Source organism: Electrophorus electricus, chromosome 8 (genome assembly GCF_041902795.1).
Source record: "Electrophorus electricus isolate QZ-2024a chromosome 8, ASM4190279v1, whole genome shotgun sequence".
Lineage (NCBI taxonomy): Eukaryota > Metazoa > Chordata > Actinopteri > Gymnotiformes > Gymnotidae > Electrophorus > Electrophorus electricus.
Genome location: NC_137504.1, coordinates 6,139,758 through 6,164,824, shown reverse-complemented (window position 1 = coordinate 6,164,824; position 25,067 = coordinate 6,139,758). Strand labels below are relative to the sequence as shown.

Sequence of the window (25,067 nt, the reverse complement as noted above, 5' to 3'; positions counted from 1 at the left end):
GAAGGCTGCAAAAAGCACTGCCCCAAATTCAAGACACAAAATTGACTTCCAGTCCACCAATACCACAGAGAATTACAGGTCATGAGAGTTTTTGTTTAAACGGCAGAAACTGTTTCTGTATCCCCCGCAGTCATAGCTTATGGATAGTAATAATCTTCTGATCTAAAGAATATAGTTATTATTCAAATGGAGTGAAAAATTCCTCATCCTCCAGTTAGTTTAAAATGGATTCACTGATTGCCTGTGTTTGGGATGTGGTAGGACACTGAGGCTAGGGAACCAATTGCCTTGGTTATGATTAGATTCTAGCTGAGGTGAGATGGGCATTCTGTTAGAAATCTACAGAAATCTGTCATTCTATAGGTGTAATGCATGCTAATTAATGTAGCAGCATTTAATGATTTACATTTCATATTCTACCTTTATTATATGATCTGGCTTAAGAGTTAAACGTTCAAGACTTGAAGGACTGTATTCCACATGATATACTTCATACAGTCACCACTGGAACTCTAGTGCTTCAAAATTAGCCTTAAAATATGAGAGCTTGGCCACTTAAAAGTTCACTGGAAGCCTTAAAAGATCCTGATTAAGCACCTACCACAATTTTTTAACTGTAATGTTAAAATGTACCATAAATACCCTTGCACTAACGCATTTATATACAACATTAACATCCACAGTGCTCGCCAAAGAAATAAAGTCTTGCAACACAAAACCGAAAAAGAATTATCCAGTATGAAATACAAAATTCAAAAATAAGTGAGTAGCTCCTTACATACCATGATATGCATGTCAGCTGTTGGCTGGGTACCTGGTGTGGAAGTAGAAGCCTAAGCACTACACAGGAGCCAAAGCTCTCATGCAATTTCTTTAAAAATAAGAAAAAAGTGTGCATGCAAGACCCACAAGTGAGTTCCTAGCAAAATAAACACTTCTCATATTACTACCAAAACATACATGCATGACAGTTAGATTCAAGATCTTTGCAGAAGATATTAGAACCACAGTTACCTGATGGCCATTTTAGACAGACAGACAGACACACACACACACACACACACACACACACACACACACACACACACACACACACACACACACAAATATGTGCTTTAGTTCAAATCCACAAAGCACTAGACAAACTTGATTCCAAACCATTCAGTAGAAGACGTTGAAACACTGGAACTTGAACTAGCTTCCAAAAAGCATGCAGATGTAACGACGCATCTCTTACTGTGACAATATTAAACCATGTACATCTAACATGTAAAAGGCACTGCATCATTACCAGATCAACCTGACAACCTGCTGGCTTCAAATATTTATATTGGCTTTCCTGATCTCCTGTTTTGCCAAAGAATGAATGGCCTGGCACTATAAGACATTCCACAGCAGTTTGTGGCTGATGCAAAACCTAAAATATAACCAAGAGGCTATTTTCTTTATGGTTCTTCACTGGCTCTTTGCAAAAGTATCCCCTGTACCGCATCGTACAGATATGTGCAACTTAATTGGTCATACACTGGAAGAAAAGGCAGAGACTTGGCATAACTTGACAACCTAGCTCCACAACTGAATTAAACTCAAGGAACAAAAACAAACAAACAAAAACAAAAACAAAAATCAAAGTTATGAACTTCTAAACAGCCAGATCACTAGAAAAGCAATGGAGCCATTTCATTGGTTTACATTTTTAATGTTTACATTTTTAATTGGGACCATATTTAATATCATGTAACATATTCTTGTACTTAAAGATCAGTACCAACTGAACCAAAAAAACCCCAATACTGATTCAGTATGGGACAACTAATCTAAAACCCCCTTCTGATTCCAGTCCCTGATTAGTACAGGGAAAAATATCCAGGCACATCATCAGGAGATTTATTTATTTTTTTTACACAACTGTCAAAAGTAAGCCTACTGAGATTCTTTAGAATAATAGACATGCCTACCTACATAGCTTTGTTACCCCACAATCGAGGTGATTCTGATGTAGGAGGATTTATTTCTATACTTCTAGTAAAAAAAATGTTACTAAGCAACCAGGCTGTTAAGAACACCCACTATTCTGAGTTAAATCTGTTTCACACAATATTTGTCAGCAGTTACAGGCCATATTTTAGTAGGAATGTTTTTCATTTTTATGCACCATCAAAGTAGGCCTCATCTCAAGCAATTAACCTGCTTTTTATGCCAACTGAAAATACTGCAACGAATCAAAGATGTGTATATTTTTAAAAATTACCACAAATGCACAGTGAAAGCAAATCATAAAATATCTTTGTAGTAAATAAGACATTTGCATGCAAGATAATGATATCAAATTTAAGCTCCAAAGACTCCAATAACTTATCCAGCCTGTGTGCTTATTTTGTGTTTTTTCCTCAGTGCTAAGTTGCTTTGGATAAAGTGCCTGCAAAAATAATGACAACATATGTCATGACCTCTGGCACTGAAACCACCTTTAAAATTTAAATAAAACCTTTTCGGGCAGATTTTAATGTTATGCTACATGGCTACAGGAGACAGGCATAGAAATGAGCGCCAACAATGGCCACAGTTGAACCAGTATGAACAAGCACAGATGTTCAAAGAGGTGCTGTAAACGGTAATGTTCTGAAATGTACTTGGTGCTGTGATGACCACAAACAATGTCAGAATATTTTAGCTTCTGACCAAGCTCAAAAGGCAATGGTCTGGAAAGCAAACACATAGCCCTACATTTATGAATATTTAAATCTCTTCCCAGCAAATTCTTCCACAGGAGACTATGAGCGATGACCCTCTATGGTCACTGAAAGGTCTGCTGAATCACAAAACAGTGGAAGTAAGTCACTTCCTCTTCAGCTCTTTCCCCTCTTTGGAGGGCAGAAACTCCCATCAGATACAAGTCACTCCTAGCCATGAGTCAGTTATGATGCAATTATGCACAGTTCCACCTTCCACCTTGAAAGTTGTTCAGTGGCAGGAGACAGGTATATATATATATATATATATATATATATATATATATGTGTGTGTGTGTGTGTGTGTGTGTGTGTGTGTGTGTGTGTTTGTGTGTGTGTGTGTGTGTGTGTTTGTGTGTGTGTGTGTGTGTGTGTGTATACACACACATATATACTAATACAGATACATGGAGGTAGTAATAATGAGTACCACAGCATTATTTGGGAATGACAATAGGGTCTGATTTCCTATACAAAGACTGACAGATCCAAGACTCATCTTAAACCATTCTTACATTAAAATGAGAACCATGAGAATCACCATTGACCAGCAAGAGTCCAACCTGTCCCGTATTAATTTCAGTCTATGTCTAGGTAGTCTCTATTTAAAACCTGCAGGAAGAATCACCTTGTATCAGTCCTCTAACTTGGAGAAAGAGGACAATCTTTAGGATACAAATGAAACATTTTCGTCTAGGGTTAGTATTGTCCGTAGTGTCCATAACCTGTTTGTCCAGCATTCATGTTAAACAAAGCCAAAACAAGTCAAGTAAGTTACAAACTCTATCCTAGACATATTTTTTTTCAGGAGACCAAGAAGTAATGGACTACCATAAAGGGCATGGGCAAAACACTCATTCAATACATGTTTTTATATCCATTTTCATCTTAAAGACTCCATTTATTTATTGCTAAAAATTAATCCAAGTTCTATGCATCATAAACATATCTTGCTCCTGCTTATACATCACAGATGCCTCACATAAGCAAGACTCCATTCAAGTGAATCAACACTGAGCTGAGCTCATTTGTACTTACATCAGTCTTCCTGAACTTTGCTTTGAGGCTTTTCATGTTAGTCCATGCAGTTCACAACAGATCCAGGCGTGTCTGAATAAAATCAGAAGTTGTTACATTTTACACACTGAAGGGCAAGGTCAAATTGGCACATACATTTCCTACTAATAAGGCTCCTTCTGGGTGCTAATTGTTATGTCATAAGGTGAATAGGCCTTCTGCCAAAGTCCCTTCAACAGGAAATAACTAGCAACCTTAGCACACTCATGTCATTGATATTCCTAAGGCGCAATCACTGTTGCAGGGGTACCTCAGCGGGAAAGTAAAAAAAACTTCAGCTTGGCCATTCAGAGTATTCGGCTAGCTTGCTAGCTCGTAGCACATATCAGATAAGAAAAGCAAACAACGTTTTTATCAACAACCTTCTGGAATAAGGGTAACATTGTATTCCAAATATAACTAGCTGACGAGAATGACAACTACAAATGCAAACAATATTAAAACACATGATTACATGTTGTTTCTGGTATCCAGAAAGCTGGCTAGCTTACATGTTATTATCTATGTCCCCAAAAAGCCGCTCAAGACTACTGCTACCAAGATACTTCGAATTCGTGAAACAATTGCACGGGAGAAGTGTTTTCAGATTCTGAACACTTACCCACTTTACAAAAGTTGAACGGCACAGACTTGTACGTTTAGTTGCAAATAGACCCGTAGAGAGAAATAAAACCCTTCACATCGCATTTGATGCGTTATATTTATTCAAATGCACTATGCTGGTAATATGCGAAAAGCTATGAGACATGCAGCCTTGCAAGAACAATTCTGCTGTTCATCGACAAGACCCCCATTCAAATGGCCTGTCTCGAAGCCCGAGCAGAGGCGCTCGCTATGCCTTTGATTGTTCCCCGGACAGAGTGACGTCACTTTCTGTGTCCTCGTGACTACAAGCTCGTTTCTTTTTTATTCAAACCGGAATGTTTCACAGCTAAAATAGCCTGCCAGGACGGGTAACTGCTGCAGAAAATATAAACTGCTTTATAGTGCTATCTACATAACTGGATAGCACTCCAATAGCTGTTTGCTGTTTGCTGCTGAATTTAGTTTAACCAAGTTTCCATCGGAGCGGCACAGTGGACTCAACCTTCACAATGAATTTGCAGCTAGTCTACTAACATCAGCAATGTTTGGAAAGTGCGCCGCAAGGTGGATAAATCCGACGAGTGCGCTTTGATTCACTTGAGTGCACATTTATTGTGTAAAATAGCCCTCAGGGTCTAGAATGAATAAAATGCAGAATTGAGTTTGCTCAAAGGAATTCGTAGACGTCATGGAAATAACAGAATACGGTCCACCAATTTAACCAGCGGTTCGCTTTCCATGTAAATGCCTGATAAAAGGCTTGTATCTCCATCCTTAATATTAAGGTATAGACAAAAATAAGAAGTTTTTCCCCCTAAATGTTTTTGTCTAACCTTTTGAGGTTTACTTTTAAAAGTCTAAAAAATATACCATTGTTATGTAAATCATTCAGATTATCTACCCTAATTACGGTTTTTCTGTTCTTCTAGAACCACTTGACTACTAGTTCATACAAATGTCAGATGCCCAATAGATCAGTCATGACACCTTTTTAATCTCCTCACTTTCCTCACAGTTTTGGTTGGGTTTTTTCTGTTCAACGACACCGCTTTATTCCTTCTTGAAATAATATTTTCTGTGACTCACCAAACGATATCGGATTTTCCCTGTATCATAGCTTCAGCAATGTACAATCTGCAGATGTGATAGGGTCTCCGCTTTAAAAAAAGAAAAAAAGAAAAAAAAAAAAGACCCTTAGAACAGTTGCTACCCATTATTTTTAAATTACTCACACCGTGACCAGTAGCTCTACCACATGAGAAATGTATGAGTCTTTGTTATGTTTATTTGAGTGAATTTAAATAACTTTAATATCATATCTGAGCACAACGTCCTGCACTTGGAAGTATGTGTGGTATGGAAAGTATGTCTCTTTTCTTTTTTTCTAAGAGTGTCTAAAGGCATGTCTGTGGATATCCTTTTTGTAAAAGCTTAATTTATTTTCCCATTAGACCACGTTTAAGCTCAGTGAGAAGCTGCAAAAAGCCTTTAATTCCTCATTGCTCCAAAGAGGCCACACAGTAAAATAATGCTGATATACTACATAAAGAAGAGATACTGTAGATTATATAGAATATATATTCATGGAAATCCCCACATCTTGTGCAGAAGTATAATGGAAAGATTTTCTAACGTATGAACCTCAGATATTATCATGTTATTGCTATTGTTGCTATTCTTGTTGATGATTATGATGATGACATAATCATTCGCTTGCTGTGTTATTGCTATGGTGATGAGACACAACCTCATGTATCATTCAAACCAGATTACAGTCATAACCTTAGTATGATTCATGGTTATTGAATGGGAAATAATATTGGATTTTAAGGAAGTTCCTCCTACTTAAGATCTACTAACTTGGCCTGTTGGAGTCAGAATCAGATTCTTTTTATTTGCCAAGTACAAAGTGTACAAAAAATTATCTTGTTGTATGTGTCAACATAAAATTAAAAGCACAGTAAAAATGAGAAAGATAAACTTTATGTGAAGTACTTGTAGACTATATATAAACTACACACACACACACACACACACACACACATACACACTCTCTCTCTCTCTCTCTCTCTCTCTCTCTCTCTCTCTCTCTCTGTCTCACACACACACACACACACACACACACACACACACTTGCTTGTGCTTTGTTATGTACTGTGCACTCAAAAAATCCTCATCAATTTAACAGCACATCCTGACATGCTAGTGTAGGATCCTGCTGTGGGTCCCACCACTCTCTGGGTCTGCTTGACCAGCTTGGAACATTTGCATTAGTTACTCTTCTACTGGAATGAACAGCCTCACCTGGAATATCCAAAAATCTTAATGTGTCATGTGCCATCTCATCCCTCTCCAAATTTTAATTTGCTTCATGATCTGCAAACCTTTTCATGGACTTCTAAATGTTTGATGTTTTAAACCTTCATGATGCTCATATTGATATATTCACATATCTAATATACTGTACAGCATAATCAGTTGTTTACCAGATGTTTACCACAGTCACTGGTTACCAGGTTATCTAATGGATCTTTGTCTGATCTAAGTTCTTCTCTATAATCCTACTTTTGTAATTAAACTTTTGTGATATCCTACTACCCATCTGGATCTGGAATTCTGTAAAGCTTTTTTGCCAAAATGTTTATGATAAAACAAACAAATAAACAAGCAACAACTAATATGCTATTTACATCAAATTAAATGAAAATTAGAATTGTTAATGTGGGCATGTAAGTCAATATGTCATTTGTAAATACATAATTGAATAAATAAATTACTAGAAAAATTAATGAAGGCGTAATTAACCATGACAAATTATCATGTTCTCAAATGTACTTACGAATGAACCATAGTATTGATTGATGCTGAATGTCCCAGTGAAGTCCTACAGGGCAATTAAGAGGTATTCATTTTAATTCTTGTCTTTCCAGCAGAGGGAGGCACTGTTCTCTGGTATCTTCTGTGGCATTTTAGTCATATTCCCCCATCGTGCTGTCTGAGACACATCTTCTCCTTCTCCTGAGCCCTATCTATATAGCCAGAGAATTTCCTGGAGTATGTTTCTGGAAGTCACCCATCTTTATATTTTACAACTGGAAAAGGCCATAAGAATTATAGACAGTCCATGGAGTGGTGTGAATAGATAACACTGAAACTGAGACTGCACTTAGGCTGATTAAAAACCACAGTGAGCACTGCTGACACAAAAATACTACGTACATCTGCAGAGCCTGCTATAATCAATACACTACATAATGATCACAGGAAATACATTCCATGCTTTTTTTCAGAATTTTTACTATGCATTAAAACATATTTTTACAGCTAACTAGCAAAACATGCAAATTATTATTATAAATTAAATAGCAAACACTGAATCCTACAAGAACATCTTAGAGAGGTGAATATATATATATATATATATATATATATATATATATATATATACACACACAAAAGCAAGCATGAACATTAAGAGATTAAGTGTCAGTTCCAATTCTAAAAAGATTTATTTAAACATCATCAAAGATAATGAGCCAGAATAACATTTTTGAGAAACTAAAATGAATATATATTGTGCTTATATACATATTATATATAAAATGGATCTATATTTTATGCTTGTCAAAGCTGGTGTGTGGTGTCATGGATGCTCAGCCTTATTTTGACCCAGTAAATAATCATAGGGCCATATATAGGTATTGTATAATTATAAAAAAGATTATATAGGTATCTCAGTCACTACAGTCATGGCAAAAGGTTTTAAGACTGACACAAATTTTAGTTTTCACAAAGTTTACTGCCTCAGTTTTTTTTTTATACATATTTTTGTCACATGTTTATAAGGTATATTGAAGTACAAGTCTAAGCATTTCATAAAGGTTTTTAAAAACCTTTTATTGATAAATACATCCAGTTTAAGCAAAGACTTAATATTTACAGTATTGACCCCTCTTTTTTAAGACTTGGCATGCTGGATATCAGCTTTTGGGCAAATTCTTGACTGATGGCAACCCATTCTTACCTAATCAGTGCTTGGAGTTGATCCCTGTTTCTGTGTTTTTGTTTGTCCACCCTCTTTTTGATGATTGACCACAGGTTCTCAATGGGATTGTGATCTGGGGAGTTTCCTGGCCATAGATCCAAAATGTCAATGTTTTGGTCACTTTTGCCTTTTGACATGGTGCTCCGTCATGCTGGAAAAAGCATTGTTCATCACCAAATTGCTCCTGGATCATTGGGAGAAGTTGCTCTTGGAGGATATTTTGATACGATTCCTTATTCATGGCAGTGTTCTTAGGCAAAAATTTGAGCAAACCCACTCCATTGGATGAGAAGCAACCCCACACATGGTCTCAGGATGCGTCACTGTTGGCATGGCACAGGACTCACGGTAGCGCTCACCTTTTCTTCTCTGGACAATCATTTGTCCAGATGTCCCAGTCTGAAGGGGGCTTCATCAGAGAAAATAACTTTACCCCAATCCTCTGCAGTCCAATCCCTATACTTCCTGCAGAATGGTAGTTTGTCATTTATGTTTTTCTTGAAAAGAAGTGGCTTCTTTACTGCCCTACTTAACACCAAGCCATCCTCCAAAAGCCTTTACCTCACTGTGTGTGCAGATGCACTCACACCTGCCTTCTGTCATTCCTGAGCAAGCTCTGCACTTGTGGTAACCTGATCCCATAGCTGCATCCTCTTTAGGAGACGGTCCTGTTGCTTGCTTGACTTTCTTGACTTGCTTGGATGCCCTGAAGCCTTCTTCACTGCAAGTTAACCTCTCTCCTTGAAGTTATTGATGATTTCATAGATGTTTGAATTAAATCAGCTGCCTTGTCCTCATTAACACTTTGTCCTGAGCTAACGCAAAGATTGCTGAAATGATGTTAGCAGGCCATTTTGTGGCAGGGCAGAAATGCATTGGCTGGAATGCAGTAATTTGTTAATTTTCATGGTTAAGTATTGCCATGGTTTATTTTAGCCTTCCTGTTATGTGACCTGTTGTGTTCTCTGGATTTTGCCTTTGTTTCATTCCACTCTGGTTTGTTCTTTTGAACTGATTACCAGTATTGTATTTTTTGGACTGTTTTCCCATTTATTCTCTGGCCAGCCAGGTTTGCACAGTTTTTGCCCTCTCTGTCTTGTGACATGTTTCTGTTTCTTGGATTTCCCCTCTCCTAATAAACCTGAACTGCTTGATCTTATATGCAAGCATCTGAATTCTATTAATTGTGTCAGGGCATCGTAATGTTTTTTCTGAAGGACATCAGAGCATTGTTGATCATTCTCATACATAGTCTGTTCTAGCTGTTTTTAGATATCACTCATAATGATCAGTAACATATTTGGGTAAAGACTATTCTTTATAAACATGTAAAAAGCACAACATAGAGTAATATTCTGTCACGGGACGCTTCCCCGTGCAGGTGGGGGTGGGGGGGGGGGTCACCCTTATTTGTAGCCATGCCCTCCATGATAGCACGCACGTTCACGGGGTTTAACGTCTTGTGTTTTGTCTGTCTATTTAAACCTCTGCTAGTGTGTGCATCGTGTAGGTCATTGTTTGTTTGCTGATGTATGTTAAACGTTTGTGTAGCCAATGTTAAATGTAGCTGTAGCCTGTGTTTAGTTAAATGTATAAGTCATGTTTGTCGGTAATGTGTGTGAGTGCCATAGTCGCAGTATGTGTTCTATGTCAATAAATGTCTTTCGCTATCGAGGGAGTCTGTGCGTCCTGCTCCACACCCATCGGCACTCGGGCCAGCGACAACGTTACATATTCTTTATAATCAAATATGTAGGAAACACAAAACACTGAGTAAACTATGTCTAAAATAATTTAAAAGACAAGACACGAGTCACAAAAATCAGTAAAAGACTGCAACAGAAAATCAGAATACAAATGTATCTTTATATATATAGACAATGGATGTCACCAAAAAAATGCAAACCCTTGAGTATGTAATCATAAAGCATATATCACTAAACTACTGTGCCCTTATATTTTTTTAGTATGCTGTTTATCCAGGAAACATGTCTCTTGGAGAGAAGTGTGTAGACACCTGGTTTTTTGGGGTCACCACATCCATTTCCCCCTGACACCACACCCACAATGTCATTATTACATTCCAAAGGTCCACCAGAATCACCCTGAAAAGAAAACAAAGCTTGTTTCAATTCCCTTACTTTTGCTAAATAGAAGCAATTGTAAAGGGCCAAGCATAGATTAAACTCGAAAATCTGGCATACCCAACATGCATCTCTTTGTGCCTTTATTCCCCCTGCACACAGCATATCATCGGTGATCACAAGGATTTCACGGTAGAAATCTTTGCACAGGTTCCTTTTCACCACTGTCACCTCAGCCTCTTGCAGTGTTTTACTGGCTTTCAAGACTTCTTTATTGGTAGTTCCCCATCCACTCACAATACATTTTGTTCCAGCTGGGACATCTTTTCCTAATATGGGGATTGTCTTCACTTCCACTCTTTTTTTTATTAATTTGGGCTTTTTGTGGAGCTATGTATTAAAGCAAACAACCAAACAACAACAACAATAACAACAACACTTTAATCATAGCGCATGGTATATGAACCTAATGCTGGGGACACCCCAAACTGACACTGAAGAACTAAACTGCGAATGACTGATGTTCAGCTCACTGCCATACCTCGTCACCTGTGTGTGCTAAATTCGAACACACCAGACTACACTTGATGAACGACACCCACATTTGCTCTGCGCCTGTGCAAAAGAAAATAACTCGAAAGGAAACTTGCTTCCTGAAGATGCAAGCTTCTTATAACGAATATACTGAATTCTGCGTGACTCCAAACTCTTCTTGAGCACCATTCCTAGCCATATACATGCACAGCATAACGTCATGGTAATGACACATGTTCAACCTGCTCTCTAGATACTAAACACAACAAAATTACTTTCCGTGAAATAAACAAAAAAAATATTACCCTATCATGCTGCCTGGGTAGATCAATCCATAATCCGATAAAAATACTAATACGGTGTACGTATAGACTGAACAGCCAGTCAAAAATCTCCGTCACGGCCGACACCGATTGAAGGTGCACAATCGCATATTTTACGCTTGGACACGTGTCACTTTCTGAAATGGATGATTTTGTCCCCACCACTTTTTGAAAGTGTACCCTGAAAATATTTTAATGGTTTCCTGTAAAGTTGTCTTTGATTCATTTATTCAACAATAATTTTAGTAAAAACTAGTTGGTTTTAGTTAATAAAACGAAACGCAATGTCAAATCAGAAAATGTTTATAAACTGCTTATAAACTGTAAAATGCTTATAAACTGACATTTCGTGAAACGAAACAAATTATTTTTAATAAAAAAAATAGGAAGCCATTTTGATACAAATATATCTTATTTAACCCACTTCTTGTATTGCTCAACGTCATAAGATTGACAAACGCGCGATAAATCCTTTCATGAACCTCTTCCTTTCACTTACAGCGCTCGTTTCTCTTCAGTGAATTTGATCTCTTAAGAGAACACGAATTTGAAGGGCAGCTGATTTGATAGCAACACCCGGTTCTCACTCTTGTCACCAGAACCTTTCAAAGCAAAGTTACGCCTATGCACAATCGTTAAAAACAGCGCTAACGACGCCATTAAACGACCTAACGACGTCTGACGGTCTATAGCGGCCTAATACATTATTAATTTAGAGCTTTAAAAATATTCTCATGACTTTAGAATTGCAATAGGCTATGTAAAAGAGCTTTACCTTAACTAGCATGATGTCATCCTTTTTTGAGTTCCTGCTGAATGTTTCAGGGATATGATAACTTTGGACTCCAATATGCTGAATGTTTTTGCTTTTTTTTGTTAAAGAGAGAGCTCCTAAAAGGATGCTTACTGATTGTGGAGGTCGTAGTAATCTGAAAACAATGAAAAATAATTTGGAAGCATTTTTGGCAATATCAGTACAGTGCAGTAAAAGATGCCATATTTTACATAAACAATAAGACAGTTTTCTTGTGCAAATACACTGTAAAAAAAAAAAAAAAAAAAGGAAACTTAGAAAAAGTAACCACCATACTGGCTTAATATTGTGAGTTAAATGAACTTCAAATAGTACAATAACCAGACGACAATGTGTGTCATACTTATTATTTGAAGGTTTTCCTTATCTGTGCAGTTTAAATTGAACACAAGTGCCTACGTTTTACAGTGTGCAGCAGTCAAAACCCACTGGTCCTGAATCAATATTCCTCCACAGACATGCTGGTTTTGTAACTGAATGGATACCAGCCATGGCTTAGGTTTTTTGACCTTCTTCCCGCCTATGATGGAGACCTCCATGCAAGCTGTAATAAGAATCACAGGTTATTGGTACTGATAATGCACTGGTTAGTGCAAGTGTTTCTAGGCACAAAGTAGATAGCAAACCCCATTTACCTGTGTCTTGTAAAGTGGTGAAAAGCAGAATGAAATTATAAAATAAAAGTTGTTGAATATTCATTATCTTGGTTGGTCAACCACTAATCAATGTAGAAATGTCAATGAATGTAACTGTGGGTAATTAACACTCAGTGCTTAAATAGGTTTCAAAGAAGCTAGAAAAAACTTCACATTGCTTATATTCTCAGAACAGAATATTGTGGTTGCATTTGTGGTCATGTGTTTTTGGTAGGGGTGATGCATGTTTTCATATGCTTTTTCACAGGTTTGTGAGGTGCACCCCCCCCCCCCATCCTCCACACATACACACACCCACGGACACGCACGCATGTAAACGCTTTAATTATTTATTTATATTTATAAATTTGTAAGTATAGATTATTTCTTCTTATTTGAAATTGTCTTATTTCATGACAATTACAGTTCTTTTCATGTTAATCAGTTTTAACATATAGTAGTTCCAATTTTTCTTTATATGGTAAAAGTTCATTCATGTTTTTTTAATATTTAGTTTGCAATGCTGTAAATGAATATGCCAATAAAGACTAATTAATTGAAATTGTATTGATTCTTAATGATCACAATTTAAAAATCTAATGTCTATAAATATAATCATTGTGAAACTTTAAATATCAGCAGTTCAGCTCCCATGGAATTGTAACCAAGGACATATTTTAGAGGAAAAGTGAGTACAAAAATCTGAATCAGAAGGCAAGAGCTGTTGGTTATAAAGCTCCGTGTGATAATTAGCTAGTGGAAAGATGGGCCATGTTTCATACTCTCTCTGTCTCATCAGAGACTCTCCTATTACCACTGCAGTCATTAAAAATAGGATTAGAGCATTCAGCATATAGTGTCAAATCTTAAATACGTCTGTCTTAGAAAACAAATTTCACCAGGCTACAAGACACACTTTAAAACCCAGTAACATATTTTTCACACATTTAGAATGATGTGGCAGCTGTAAAGGAGGAAGCATGCAACTGCACCATTTTCTGAACCATGCAAAGGTGTGAATCTCAGTAGGAGGTGAGGCGTGTTTACCAAGACCCTTTGTTAGTCATAAAATTAAAGAAGAAACTTTTAAGAAATATTTACTTTTTATACTCCAGCTACACAATTTAACCCATTTGACACAGAATGGTGGCAAGTCATGCTGAACAGGAGTAAAAATTTGGGTACACAATGGCAGTGCATGAAGATAGTTCTCTGGTTTCCTTCTCACCAAGTTGGATAGGTAGAATTTACCTTTGAAGTACCTTGCAAAACTATTGCTTATCAGTCCTCTGTGGGTTTTCATCAAGAGTTTAATTGTTCTGAAACAGGGTCACTCACCAGAATGTACTGGCATTTCCTAAGCCCACTCCTTTGTGAAATGTAGAAAGGTATGAGTTCTTTTTCTTGGTTTGTGTTATGCTTTCATGAACCAGGAGAAAGAAAATTTACCAAAGACAAGGAAGAATTTAAATACCTTTTATTTTAAAAATGCTTGGTACTGATCTTTTTTCATCTTAATTTAGTTTTACAAAACAAATTTGTATGGAATTTTAGAAATAAAGGATAATACATGTATGTTCATTGGGAAATTAAAAGAGCTGAAACATTGTTTCAGCCTAACTAATCAATATCTAATATTCTGAATTTCATGTTCAAAGGTGGATCTTAATCGGCATTTCCAAAGTCTTACAAGAAAAGAAAAAAAAGACTAAAAGTAATACTGGACTAAAATTATTGCATCTTTATTTTGACAATAAAAATGAATAATTCATAATATTTTCATAATATTCGGAATCTCCAACTGTTTTACTTTCACAAAGTATTCCAGATAGTACAAATCTGCTGTCGATGCTATTTTAGGACCTGATTGTGGATGAGAGGAACACTACAAGTCTCATAAAGCGTCTGCAAATCTATTGTTGGGGTGCAGTGAAGTGGAAAGAGCTGCAAGAGCCAAGCTTCACATTCCCCACCTGTTAGCAAGTCACCCTCAACAGCTGTACTGTTCAAAGCACTTAGCATCCTTCTGCTGGGGTATAGATATAAAATAGGGAAACTCACCACTAATTGTAAAATGATTAGCTGTTTTCAACATTAGGTGCCCAGATTAATTTAACATTTATAATACTCTGAACTTTAAATAATAGGTTTAACACAGATTATTGTCCAGATAGCTTTGTGACGTCACGGGTAAAATCAGATGCTTGTGTATATGAAACAGGAGGTCGATTTATTTTTTGTTCAGGGGTTGTGGGATAATCCACGGTGAAGATCAAAAAGAGCATATAAAGGGACAATCCAAATCGTAGAAAATACAACAGTCCGAGTCAGCAACCAGAAGAGCAATCACAAAACGAACCAGGCAAACAATCCAAAAAGGGGCAGGCGAAAATACAATAACGAGGAACGTGAAGACAGGGTACGGTACACAGAAAGACTATCCAAAAGAACGCTCGATATACTTCAGAAAACTATCGATAACACTTCATAACGAACGAGAGTTTGAAACAGTCTTATATACACTAAGAGTCAGGCCACACAAGTAATTTCAATATTCCGGTGACGCTAATCTGATTGGACGTCTCTGATTGGTTGAGTCGTTGATCGGGTGATGAACGGGTACTGGGTATTGTAGTCTGCTAGGGGATCTACGACAAGCTTGCTATATCAGTTTTATAAAAGGCAGCATGAACTTTTGTAAGTTACATTCTGAATGATGCCTTTACACAGTTTGAAGTTATATTTTGTATACCAGGATTCTGAGGCACAATGAACAGTTACTGCTTTAATACATCAGTGAACATACAGTCATTTTCACAATTCAGGGTCAGACAACAGACACAAAAGGGGTATCTGGGCATATCTATACCTGCCATAAGAAATCAGGCAGACAAGGTAAAGAAACAAAACCCACCACCACCACCACCACCAACAACAACAACAACCCAAGTCCAGAGCACTAGGAAAAGAGGTGGGAACTATAGGTAGGGAGCCATGAAAGGTTAGAGAGACTCCACAAGAAAACATTCTCCCAGTCATATGGGATGCCAAATGTAAAAATGCTTTCTATGTCTCCTGTATCAATGCAACAGTATGTTATGCCATCCACTTAGTTTTACAAACATTTTGCTGTAATGGGGCTGTCAATATTGACTCCATCATATGTTTGCTGGAAGTCATTCTCCAGCTGGTTCTGTGCTGATGCTGTTTCTACACTAGCTGCTCTTATTTCTCATCCAGGCCTACTCCAGGAGACCTGAGTAAAATAGAAAGAGACAGCATCTATTGACTAAATACATTGTGTGCACAATTTTTAGGAAAGTTGTATTTTTGAGGATTCATTTGATTATTGAACAACTACAGTGCTCTCGGTCAATCCAAAATGTTAATAAACCTCAAGCCTGAATATTTAAGAATGTAAAAGTGAGGTTTTGGGTTTCTTATGAGAATATCTATGTGTGCATAATTATTGGGCAACTGTTAGTGTGCAGAATTATTAGAGCTAAATGAAAATGTAAATTTTTTCCAACTCACTTGTTTATTTTCATTTGTTAAAGTGAGAATAATAAACAAAACTCAAAATATACAAATAAACATTTCTGACATTTAAAAAAAGAGAAAGAGATAAGTTGTACTTAGTCATAATTGTAAGTCACTTTGGATAAAAGTGTCAGCTAAATGCCGTAAATGTAAATGTAGTGACCAATATAGCCACCCTTCTTTTCAAAAAGAGTCATAAGCTTCCCATTCATGAGCCCTCCATAAATCTCCCACTTAAGAAGGGCCCACAAGTTCTTAATAGGGTGTAGGTCAAGTGAGGAAGGGGGCCATATTATTATTCTTTCATCTTTAAGGCCTTTACTGGCTAGCTACGCAGTGGAGCATTTCGATGCATGCGATGGAGTGTTGACCTGCATAAAAATTATGATCTTCTTAAAAGATGCAAAATACTATTTCCTGTAACACTATTTGAAGAAAGTGTCTTCTAAAAACTGGCAGTAGGTTTGGGAGTTGATTGTGAGTCCATCTTCAACCAGAAAAGGTCCAACTAGCTCATCTTTAATAATACCAGCCCATAGCAGTATCCCACCTCCACCTTGCTGGTGTCTGAGTCAAAGTGGAGCTCTGATTCAGCCATGGGCCCATCCAACTGGTCCATCAAGAGTCACTCTTATCTCCTCAGTCCATGAAATCTTTGAAAAACCTGTCTTCAGATATTTCTCGGCCCAGTATTGATGTTTCATCTTATGTATCTCGTTCAATTTTGGTCAGGTTTCAGACTTCCTTACCTTGGCCATGTCTCTGTACACCTTGTTCACCTTGTACTTCTGGGCACTCCAGGTAGGTTGCAGTTCCAGAATATGACAGATATGCATATCACCTGATATGCTTAAATCCAATACACATATACAGCTTGGAGTTGGAAAATATGCATAAATATGATGATATAGTTAAAATATTCTCTTGCCTAATAATTGTGCACACAGTGTACAACACTAGTGCCAACGTATTAGTTGTGACAGAACTTTTCCCTCTCTCTGACTTGTGACTTATCAAGCTCTGGTCTGAAGCAGAACTAGACCAATTACCCATGATGTGACAATTTCACACTCCCAAGTTCAATAAATGTCAAATTTCTATTACAGTAGCTTCTGCAAAATTAAATTTAATACAGTGTCCTCCTTAATGGGACCTTTGGTAAATTTGTGGAAAAGTGACAAAAACATCACTGTTGTTTTTTTGTTGAGTTTGTCACGTTGAGCGATAAGGAGACGGACACATGTGCAGAAAAGAGCTACATTTATTATGGGCAAATCCAAAATCAGAGTCGGTATAACGGTCCAGGGTCATTGAGCCAATATGGAGATTACAGGAATACATTACATACAAACAAAAACATATGAAGGCAACCAGGGGAATCAGGCTATAACATAGGCTAGGAAACATGAAGGCTAGAATAAGAATGCAGACTAACAAATGAAGGCTTTTAAACAGACGGGCTTTCAAACATCCAGACATTAAACCAAATACAATGAACCTAACGCAACCATCAAATAAACAATGAACAGCCAAGACACAGGGAACACGACAGGGTTTAAATACATGAACTTAACAACGTAGAAATGAGGGACAGGTGTAAGCAATCAAATGAGGGGTGGAGAAAACCAAACTATGGTATGGAACTAAAATACACAAGACAGGTAAAACATGGAACATGGAAGCTTGGAGGGACTAATTGTGACAGTACCCCATCCCAAAGTGTGCAACTCCTGGGTGCACGCAAACACAAGAACCACCAAAACCAGGGGGAAAAAATGGACTAGGACAATACATGAACAGGAACAGAACGGGCTAGACGTGGAGCAGGGACAGGACCCAGACGAGATGCAGGAGCAGGAACAGGAGCCAAACATGGGGCACGACAAGGAATAGGCACTGAAACAGAAGACATAACAGGAGGAGACACAGAAACCACGGCAAGAGGAGCAGACAGAACAGGACAAGAACCAGGAGCAGAAGCAGGAACCGACACAGAGACCTGAGGGACACAAGGAGTAAACAAAGTATGGACATGGGAAGGACTACAGACAGGCATAGGAGATGGGGCAGACTGAGGGACAGAAGCGAAGACGGAAGTATTTCCAGCACAACAGAGACAGGCACGGGAACAAGAGACACCACAGGCATGGGTACGGGTACTGGAACAGGTAACGGAACATTGATGCCACAAGGCAGGGTAACAGATCTCACAATGGCAACAAAAACAAGCATGAACGTATGGACAGGAACAGGACATAAACAGGAACAGGCAACCATGGCGACACAGGAGGTATACGGGGAACAGCAAACATAGGCCAAGGCGGGATGGGCAGGGAACATGAGGCCTGTGAAACAGGAGGCAGGTCTGTGGACACAGAAGAGACAGGAGAAATGGCAATGGCAGCCTTTTGGGGCACAGGAGAGCTTCAGGGAGCAACCACTGGGGCAAGTCTAGCACGAGGCATGGGGACAGGCCTGGCATGAGGCATGGGGGCTCGTGGAGTGGCTTCTTCCACTCCATGAACTGGAACTGGCGGGTGCGGAGGCACGGCTGAGGCGTTCAGCAGCGGTGGGTCTGGGGGGTCCAGATGCTTGGCCACAGGAACAGACTTGGTAACAGGACGGCCAGCATCCACTATGCTGGGAACCGGAACTGGATCAGGACGGGCAGTGTCTCTCATGCCGGAAACTGGATCAGGACGGGTGGCGTCTCTCGCGCCATGAACTGGATCTGGATCAGAACGGGCGGCGTCTCTCGCGCCGGAAACTGGATCATGATGGCCGGCGTCTCTCGCGCCAGGAACTGGATCTGGATCAGGACGCACGGCAAGACAGGGAAAACATGGAACACGGAAGATGGGAGGGACTAATCATGACAAAGTTATTGACAGAAATTTAATCTTTCAATGATTTAAATTTAATCAAAAAAAATATCCATATACAGAATCCTTAAAATGCTTGTCCTTGTTGATCACTTCTATAAGTCCCTGGCTCAGTGTGTTATGCCAGTATGCCAGTATGTTTTTTATGCCAGTATGTTCTGTTTAAGATCATACTAAAAACCAGAAAATGTCCTGCCTTTTCCAGCTGTGTGCTGTCTCCATTGTTCATTGGTGTTGTTACACCAATGACTGTACTTCTAACAGTGACTTTGAGCAACATCTTAAGTTTGCAAATGACACTGCTCTTGTTCAGTCTCATCTCTAACAACAAATTAAGTCCAATTAGCAGGTGGAAGTAAAAGGCATCTGCAGTTAAAATTATGGAGCTGACCATCAGAAGGAAGCACAACTCTCTGGTGCCCCTGAAAATTCACAGCTCCTCAGTCAAAAGAGAACAAAGTCCTGGGCACCAACATTCAGAAGGATCTGAAATGGGATAGCCATAGCACGGCAGCTATGAATAAGTCCAAGCAGTGCATATGTTTCCTGCAACAGCTGAAGAAATCTGTGCTTCCTCAAGTATTATTGTCTATTGGCTCTCTACCCTCAACAACATTTACTCAACTAGAAAAAGGGCATGGAAAATAATAGCCCACCCCTTACACCCGAGTCACTCTCTCTTCAAGTGACTCCCATCCCACCAGAGACCAGAAGTGAGAGCTCTTTAAGACTTGGACCAACCACTCCTTCCACAGCTTCCCCAGGCTATAAGGCTATTAAATAAGAACAATTCTTACATCCCTCTGCTTTTGTAGTTACATGTGTTCTCTATGTGTACTTTTCTTTGCTTCCTGGCAGAAGTAATTAAGTTTTTAATTGAAATCACCTGGTATTTGTTAGAGTCAATAGTGAAATGTATCTGTGTGAGATCCTTGAATAAAACAGTTCCAAAATATCAGAGATCCACGACTTCATGGTTGGGATTAAGTTTTTTTCTGCATGACCTTGATGATTTCTAGACCAATCCTTTAATTACACCAAGTGATATTTGTTGCCAAAAATCTATTTTGGCTCATTTGACCATAGAACTCAGTTCCAGTCAAACCTCTAGTGATATTTAATACATTTACAGAAGTAATGTTTGTGCGTTGATGACAGCAGAGGATTACTTCTAAATACTTTTTGGCATGAAGATGGCACTTTATTATTGTTATGGAGACTTGATGATCTAGGTAGTATGCAGCTGTACAACTATGCTTTTTGAAGAGACTTTTACCTCTTGACCCAACTTCCTTGTGCATGAGGGTAAAATACATTTACATCTTCATTCAGACATGCAGGCTACAATGCATGCATAGTTACAATTGAGTACTTTTTAACTATTGATGATTAATCATTTCTGGTGTGCTCACATCCTAAATAAGCCATTACCTTAGATAAATATTTTAGAAGTTCTTGAATGACTTTTTGTATAGTATATTAAGTTAGATTGCAATGGTCCGGCAGAAAAGACACATGGGTACACTCCAAGTGGGATACAAAAGAAAAGGTGTTTATTGGCTCCCAGTGTTTCAGTGCAAAAGAAAAACCATATCACATCAAAAACAAACAAAAATATTCAAAAAGGAAAATGTAGTATTTACAAGTTTAAGGACAAATCCAGCAATCATAAAGTCTACCATATCAATCAACATCAAAAAAAACATCACCTCTTGAATTTTCCCTCTGAAGCTTATATAGGGAAAAATGGGAAATTGGGTGATGTCACTTCCTGTCTTTGGGCTAGAAAATTCCCCATAAAAGTCCCCTTCAACACAGGATATGGTTTCTTTTTCCCCCAAAACAACATGGAAGCCTCTCCACAAAAATAATCACAGGTAGTTCATTTTTCTCTTAATCTACTTTAGTCTTATCTACTTAGTTAAAATATACAAACTTTCCTGGCCAGATAAACATTAAACTTAAATTCTAGAAACATATTATAAGAACAATATTTAATTTCACGTACTTACAATACATTTCACTACTTACAAAAAAAAACCCTTTTCCACGAATGTTAATGACATCACTCAATAAATCATGTCAATAAAGTTTGATCAAACAATTCCTGTGTGTTAATTTATGTGCACGCATATATAAAAGTATACATAGCATATGTGCATATGAACACACTGTGGTGGAGGGTAGCTCCATAACATTTGTTGTTGTTTTTTTAATGTTTATAAGAATTACTAGGGATTTCCGTAAGGAATCACTTTGAGACCACTGGAAGTGTGCCCATGGTTAAAGGATCCCCCCTGCTATGAGGAGCCTGTGAGGCTCTGGACGAAGGGTGGATGCGTGAGGTACACATGGAAAAGGAGAAGTGGAAGGAGCAAGTAGTGTTATGGAGTCTGTCACTCATAGCACTTTTCGACCAAAATAACTCTAGTTCTTGATCGGGGTCTGTGCATGCCTCTTAGAAACTTGGTGCTCTTCAAAGGACCGTTCCGCGTTTGCACCGATTTTCATTAGAATCAACGATGCGTCATCAACGGAGAGCGTTGCACAACGGAAGTAAACGGTAGTAACAAAGTGGCGGAGCGTATAGATTATCTGCAAGCATTTGTGATCTTGTTACACATGTTTGTTTTTATTCCCCCCCCCCCAAAAAAAACAAGTATGGATGAACTATTTGTAATAAAAATAAATTATGTTTGTTATGGGTGAAGCACGTGCAGGGGGAAAAAGGACGCATACAGGAGTATCCTGCAGAAGCGTTTAATGAAACGAACGAAATAATAAATAACTCATATTAAACAGTTATTACAAATAATAAACAATGTTAATATAATTAATTTAACAATATTAAATAATCGTGGAAATATGATATTACATGTATACTAATGTATAATGCTGTCAACCTACCCACACGATTCACGCTGAAAACCTACTTTTGTTTAGTTCCAGCTGGGAACGAATTCTTTGGGTTCAGGAATTTATTTTTGGCGGAAATACCCCGAAACTCTCAAAATTACATGCGCGAACCAGAATGGAACCCGTTCTATGCTGGTCGAAAGGGGCTATCAGTAAGGTAAAATGGGTGCGCTGGCTACTATGCTGGTGCTTTGGTCCTCTGGTCAGAACAGGGTGTGGTTGCTGTCCGCGTTGCTGTGCTTGTTGGGTATGTGCTATGGCTCTCATTAATATAGCTTGTAGAGTTGTTTCAAAATAACACCATCTTTCCCTGTTTTGAAGTCAGACACTTAATAGCCTTTTCTATAGGGAACAGAAACATATTGGATTTCTTGCATGCGGGGCTATTATTTCTGAGATAAAAAGCACAGCATGGAAACGCAATAGAATAAATATTATCTTAATGAAAGGTCATGTCAACATGGTTTCCTACTTTCAACCAGCAGGATATAAGTTTCCATTTTTTAAATTATATATTTTTATTATATAAACTTTAAAAAAAAAATTATTTAGCACATTACACTCATTTTCCCTTTCAACCATGCTCTGTTTTTTGGTCCTTTTCATTCTTCATTAAGATAGTATACCTAATCATACTATCCCACATGAGAAAAGTGAGTAGCTCAGGGGTTAAGGTACTCAACTTCTAATCAGAAGGTTGCATGTACAAGCCCCACCACCAAGTTGCCAGTGTTGGGGCCCCTGAGCAAAGGCCTTTAAGTTTCAATTGCTCAAGTTGTATTGTCATAATTGTAAGTTGCTTTGGATAAAAGCATCAGCTAAATGCCATAAATATAAATGATTGAGCAGGAGAAATCTGCTGTAGATAATCCAAATTAAATTGAATTCAAGCATCTTCAAGGTACTAGTAAACATCAAGGTCATAAGATTGTTTCTCAGGAAGAACATGTAATGCCATACTGATAAATATATAAGTTGCTCTCAGAGTCTTTTGAACACTTTGCTACCAAACATTCATCCAGTCTCATGAAGAATCCCTGTGTGCTTCAGACCAGTCTGCATTACTTTTCCTGAAGTATTACTTGTTTAAACAATTATATAATTATATCTGGGTGGCATTAATCTGTCATAATTAATAAAAATCCTTTGAACACAATTTACACTTCAAAATGTATTCAGACCAGATCCATTCCTTGCCCATCCTCATTTGGGGTCACCACTGTCAGCAACTCAATCATGACCTCCAGCACTCAGGCATATGTGCAAAAGGTCTATATAAAACTTAAGGTTCTGCTAATTATGCTGACTTTCATCACCATAATAAGCTGTTCTACTTAATGATTGCATTCTACATTTACCCAAGGAATAGAAAGGCAATATGTGCAATTGGCCCTTTACCTCAGGAGTGATGGAAACCATTACTGAAATTCATTATTTGATAATTGAACATGTATAAAGATATAAGGACTAGTTTGAAAGTTTTCTCATTTGCCAATGGCTTGCTTTCTATCAACAAAAGAGAAAATTTAAACACTTCTACTCTTTTTAGATAACTGACTGCACTGTTATTCACCCCTCTAGATGACATCCGTTCAAGTGTATAACTGGCACGGATTCCAGGAACCACGCTCATCCCAGTAATGCCACGCCTACCTCTTCCCACCGACATCTCCGTTCTGGTATGCCAGAGCACTAATTCCACACACCTGTTTATTATTCTCTCCCTTACTAACCTCCTATTTAAACTCCCAGCTCTTGCACACTCTTTGCGAAGTATTACCATTCTCATACCAAGCCTTCCATGTACATATTTGTCTTCCTGGTTGCTGAATCCTGCCTGTGTTACAGACCCTGTCTCCTTCCTGACCCCTGGACACGCTCTGGACTGTGCCTCTCATTTTTGACCTTGGGCTGACCTGAGCAGGATTACCAGCCTAACTCCACCTACCTGACTTGGAATGCTCAAAGCCCTACAACCTCTCCCTACAATTCCTACCTGCACCACAAATTAAATAAAACCTCTAGCAGTTGGATCCTCTCCCTTGTGTGTGTGTGCCTTCATTGCAATAACATCCCATAAGTCCATTTTAAGTCTGAAGGTGTTCTCACTGCCCTCAGTCAGTTTCACATCAGAAGCCATCCTGATGTTAAATCATGTAATATGAATAACACTTGCCAGTAAGAAAGAAATCGAATGGCTTTGCAACTTTATAGATGTCTAAGATATATGGAAGACAGTAACAAAGACAGTAACAAATAAAAGGTAAAGAATACATTAATTTCAAGCTCAGTGAACTGGAACTGCTTGTCAATTTGGAGTGATGTTTTATTGGGATGCTCCTGGGGTTTACTGAATCCTACTACAATAGAAGGTAAGGAAAAAAGAAAGCAAAACGGAAGATGGTGTATGACAATTACATTCTGATCAATAAATGACATAGTAGACATAGTAGACTTTAACTTCTGCAGTTGTCCCTGCAGATTCCATTGTGAAAATTATTTAAAATCAAACTGCTAAATAACACTCCAAGTTTCAAAATCGTTGAGAAACAGTGTTATGTTGTTTTGCATTAAGATAACTCAGTAGCAGCCCTTTTTAAACATGCTGGATAGAGCTGCTTGAATGCGTAAAAATACGCCATCCAATCCATGGACACTTGCTTCAATAAAAAGCACCAAGCGGTTCTGTCACAAAGAAGGGACAATAAATGACAGAGACCTTCGCGCCAACCTCATTCAGCAAAAGCTTTCGTCATAATCTGCTTTTTATTTATATCTCTTTTAACGTTAAGACATGAACGTCGTCTGATGTTTAAAAAAAATCGTTTATTCAAAGAAAATTTTACCCAATAAAAATATGGCTTAGTGAAATGTGAAATAGGAAGTTTAAAATAAGATGG

The 25,067-nt window shown here is 38.1% G+C and overlaps 2 protein-coding genes and 1 long non-coding RNA gene across 4 annotated transcripts in view; 1 reads left to right on the top strand and 2 right to left on the bottom strand.

The window, feature by feature from the left end:
* Nucleotides 1–4,660, bottom strand: part of rai14 (retinoic acid induced 14) — a 29,316-nt gene extending 24,656 nt beyond the window's left edge. The window contains exons 1-2 of one of the 2 annotated variants that reach the window (XM_026999369.3): nucleotides 4,411–4,660; nucleotides 3,771–3,842 (exon numbers count right to left, since the gene is read on the bottom strand). In XM_026999369.3, coding sequence (XP_026855170.3) covers nucleotides 3,771–3,806 — 36 coding nt within the window. In that variant the 5' untranslated portion in view covers nucleotides 3,807–3,842; nucleotides 4,411–4,660. The remainder of the gene's footprint in view (nucleotides 1–3,770; nucleotides 3,843–4,410) is intronic. The other variant, XM_026999370.3, reaches the window with a different exon arrangement.
* A 5,625-nt stretch (nucleotides 4,661–10,285) lies between these two features.
* Nucleotides 10,286–12,989, bottom strand: LOC113570766 (granzyme K-like). Its single transcript, XM_026999382.3, has 5 exons — nucleotides 12,830–12,989; nucleotides 12,594–12,738; nucleotides 12,156–12,309; nucleotides 10,644–10,913; nucleotides 10,286–10,544 (listed from the first exon to the last, which is right to left on the bottom strand). The coding sequence occupies exons 1-5, from the start codon at nucleotides 12,891–12,893 to the stop codon at nucleotides 10,377–10,379; spliced, it is 801 nt and encodes a 266-aa protein (XP_026855183.2). The 5' UTR covers nucleotides 12,894–12,989; the 3' UTR covers nucleotides 10,286–10,376.
* An 8,752-nt stretch (nucleotides 12,990–21,741) lies between these two features.
* On the top strand, nucleotides 21,742–24,149 carry LOC113570741 (uncharacterized). The gene is made up of 3 exons (XR_003409917.2): nucleotides 21,742–21,814; nucleotides 23,749–23,846; nucleotides 24,016–24,149. It is a non-coding gene; the product is annotated as an uncharacterized LOC113570741 (long non-coding RNA).
* Nucleotides 24,150–25,067: the final 918 nt, after the last annotated feature.

Bases quoted from the DNA above. Each gene is read 5' to 3' on its own strand.
- LOC113570766 (XM_026999382.3), bottom strand. From the start codon at position 12,893: ATGAATATTCAACAACTTTTATTTTATAATTTCATTCTGCTTTTCACC. The intron at 12,310-12,593 runs GTAGGCACTTGT...CATTGTTTTCAG, and splicing joins ACTGCTGCACACTGTAAAAC to ATTACTACGACCTCCACAAT. The intron at 10,545-10,643 runs GTATGCCAGATT...TTTTCTTTTCAG, and splicing joins CACAAAGAGATGCATGTTGG to GGTGATTCTGGTGGACCTTT.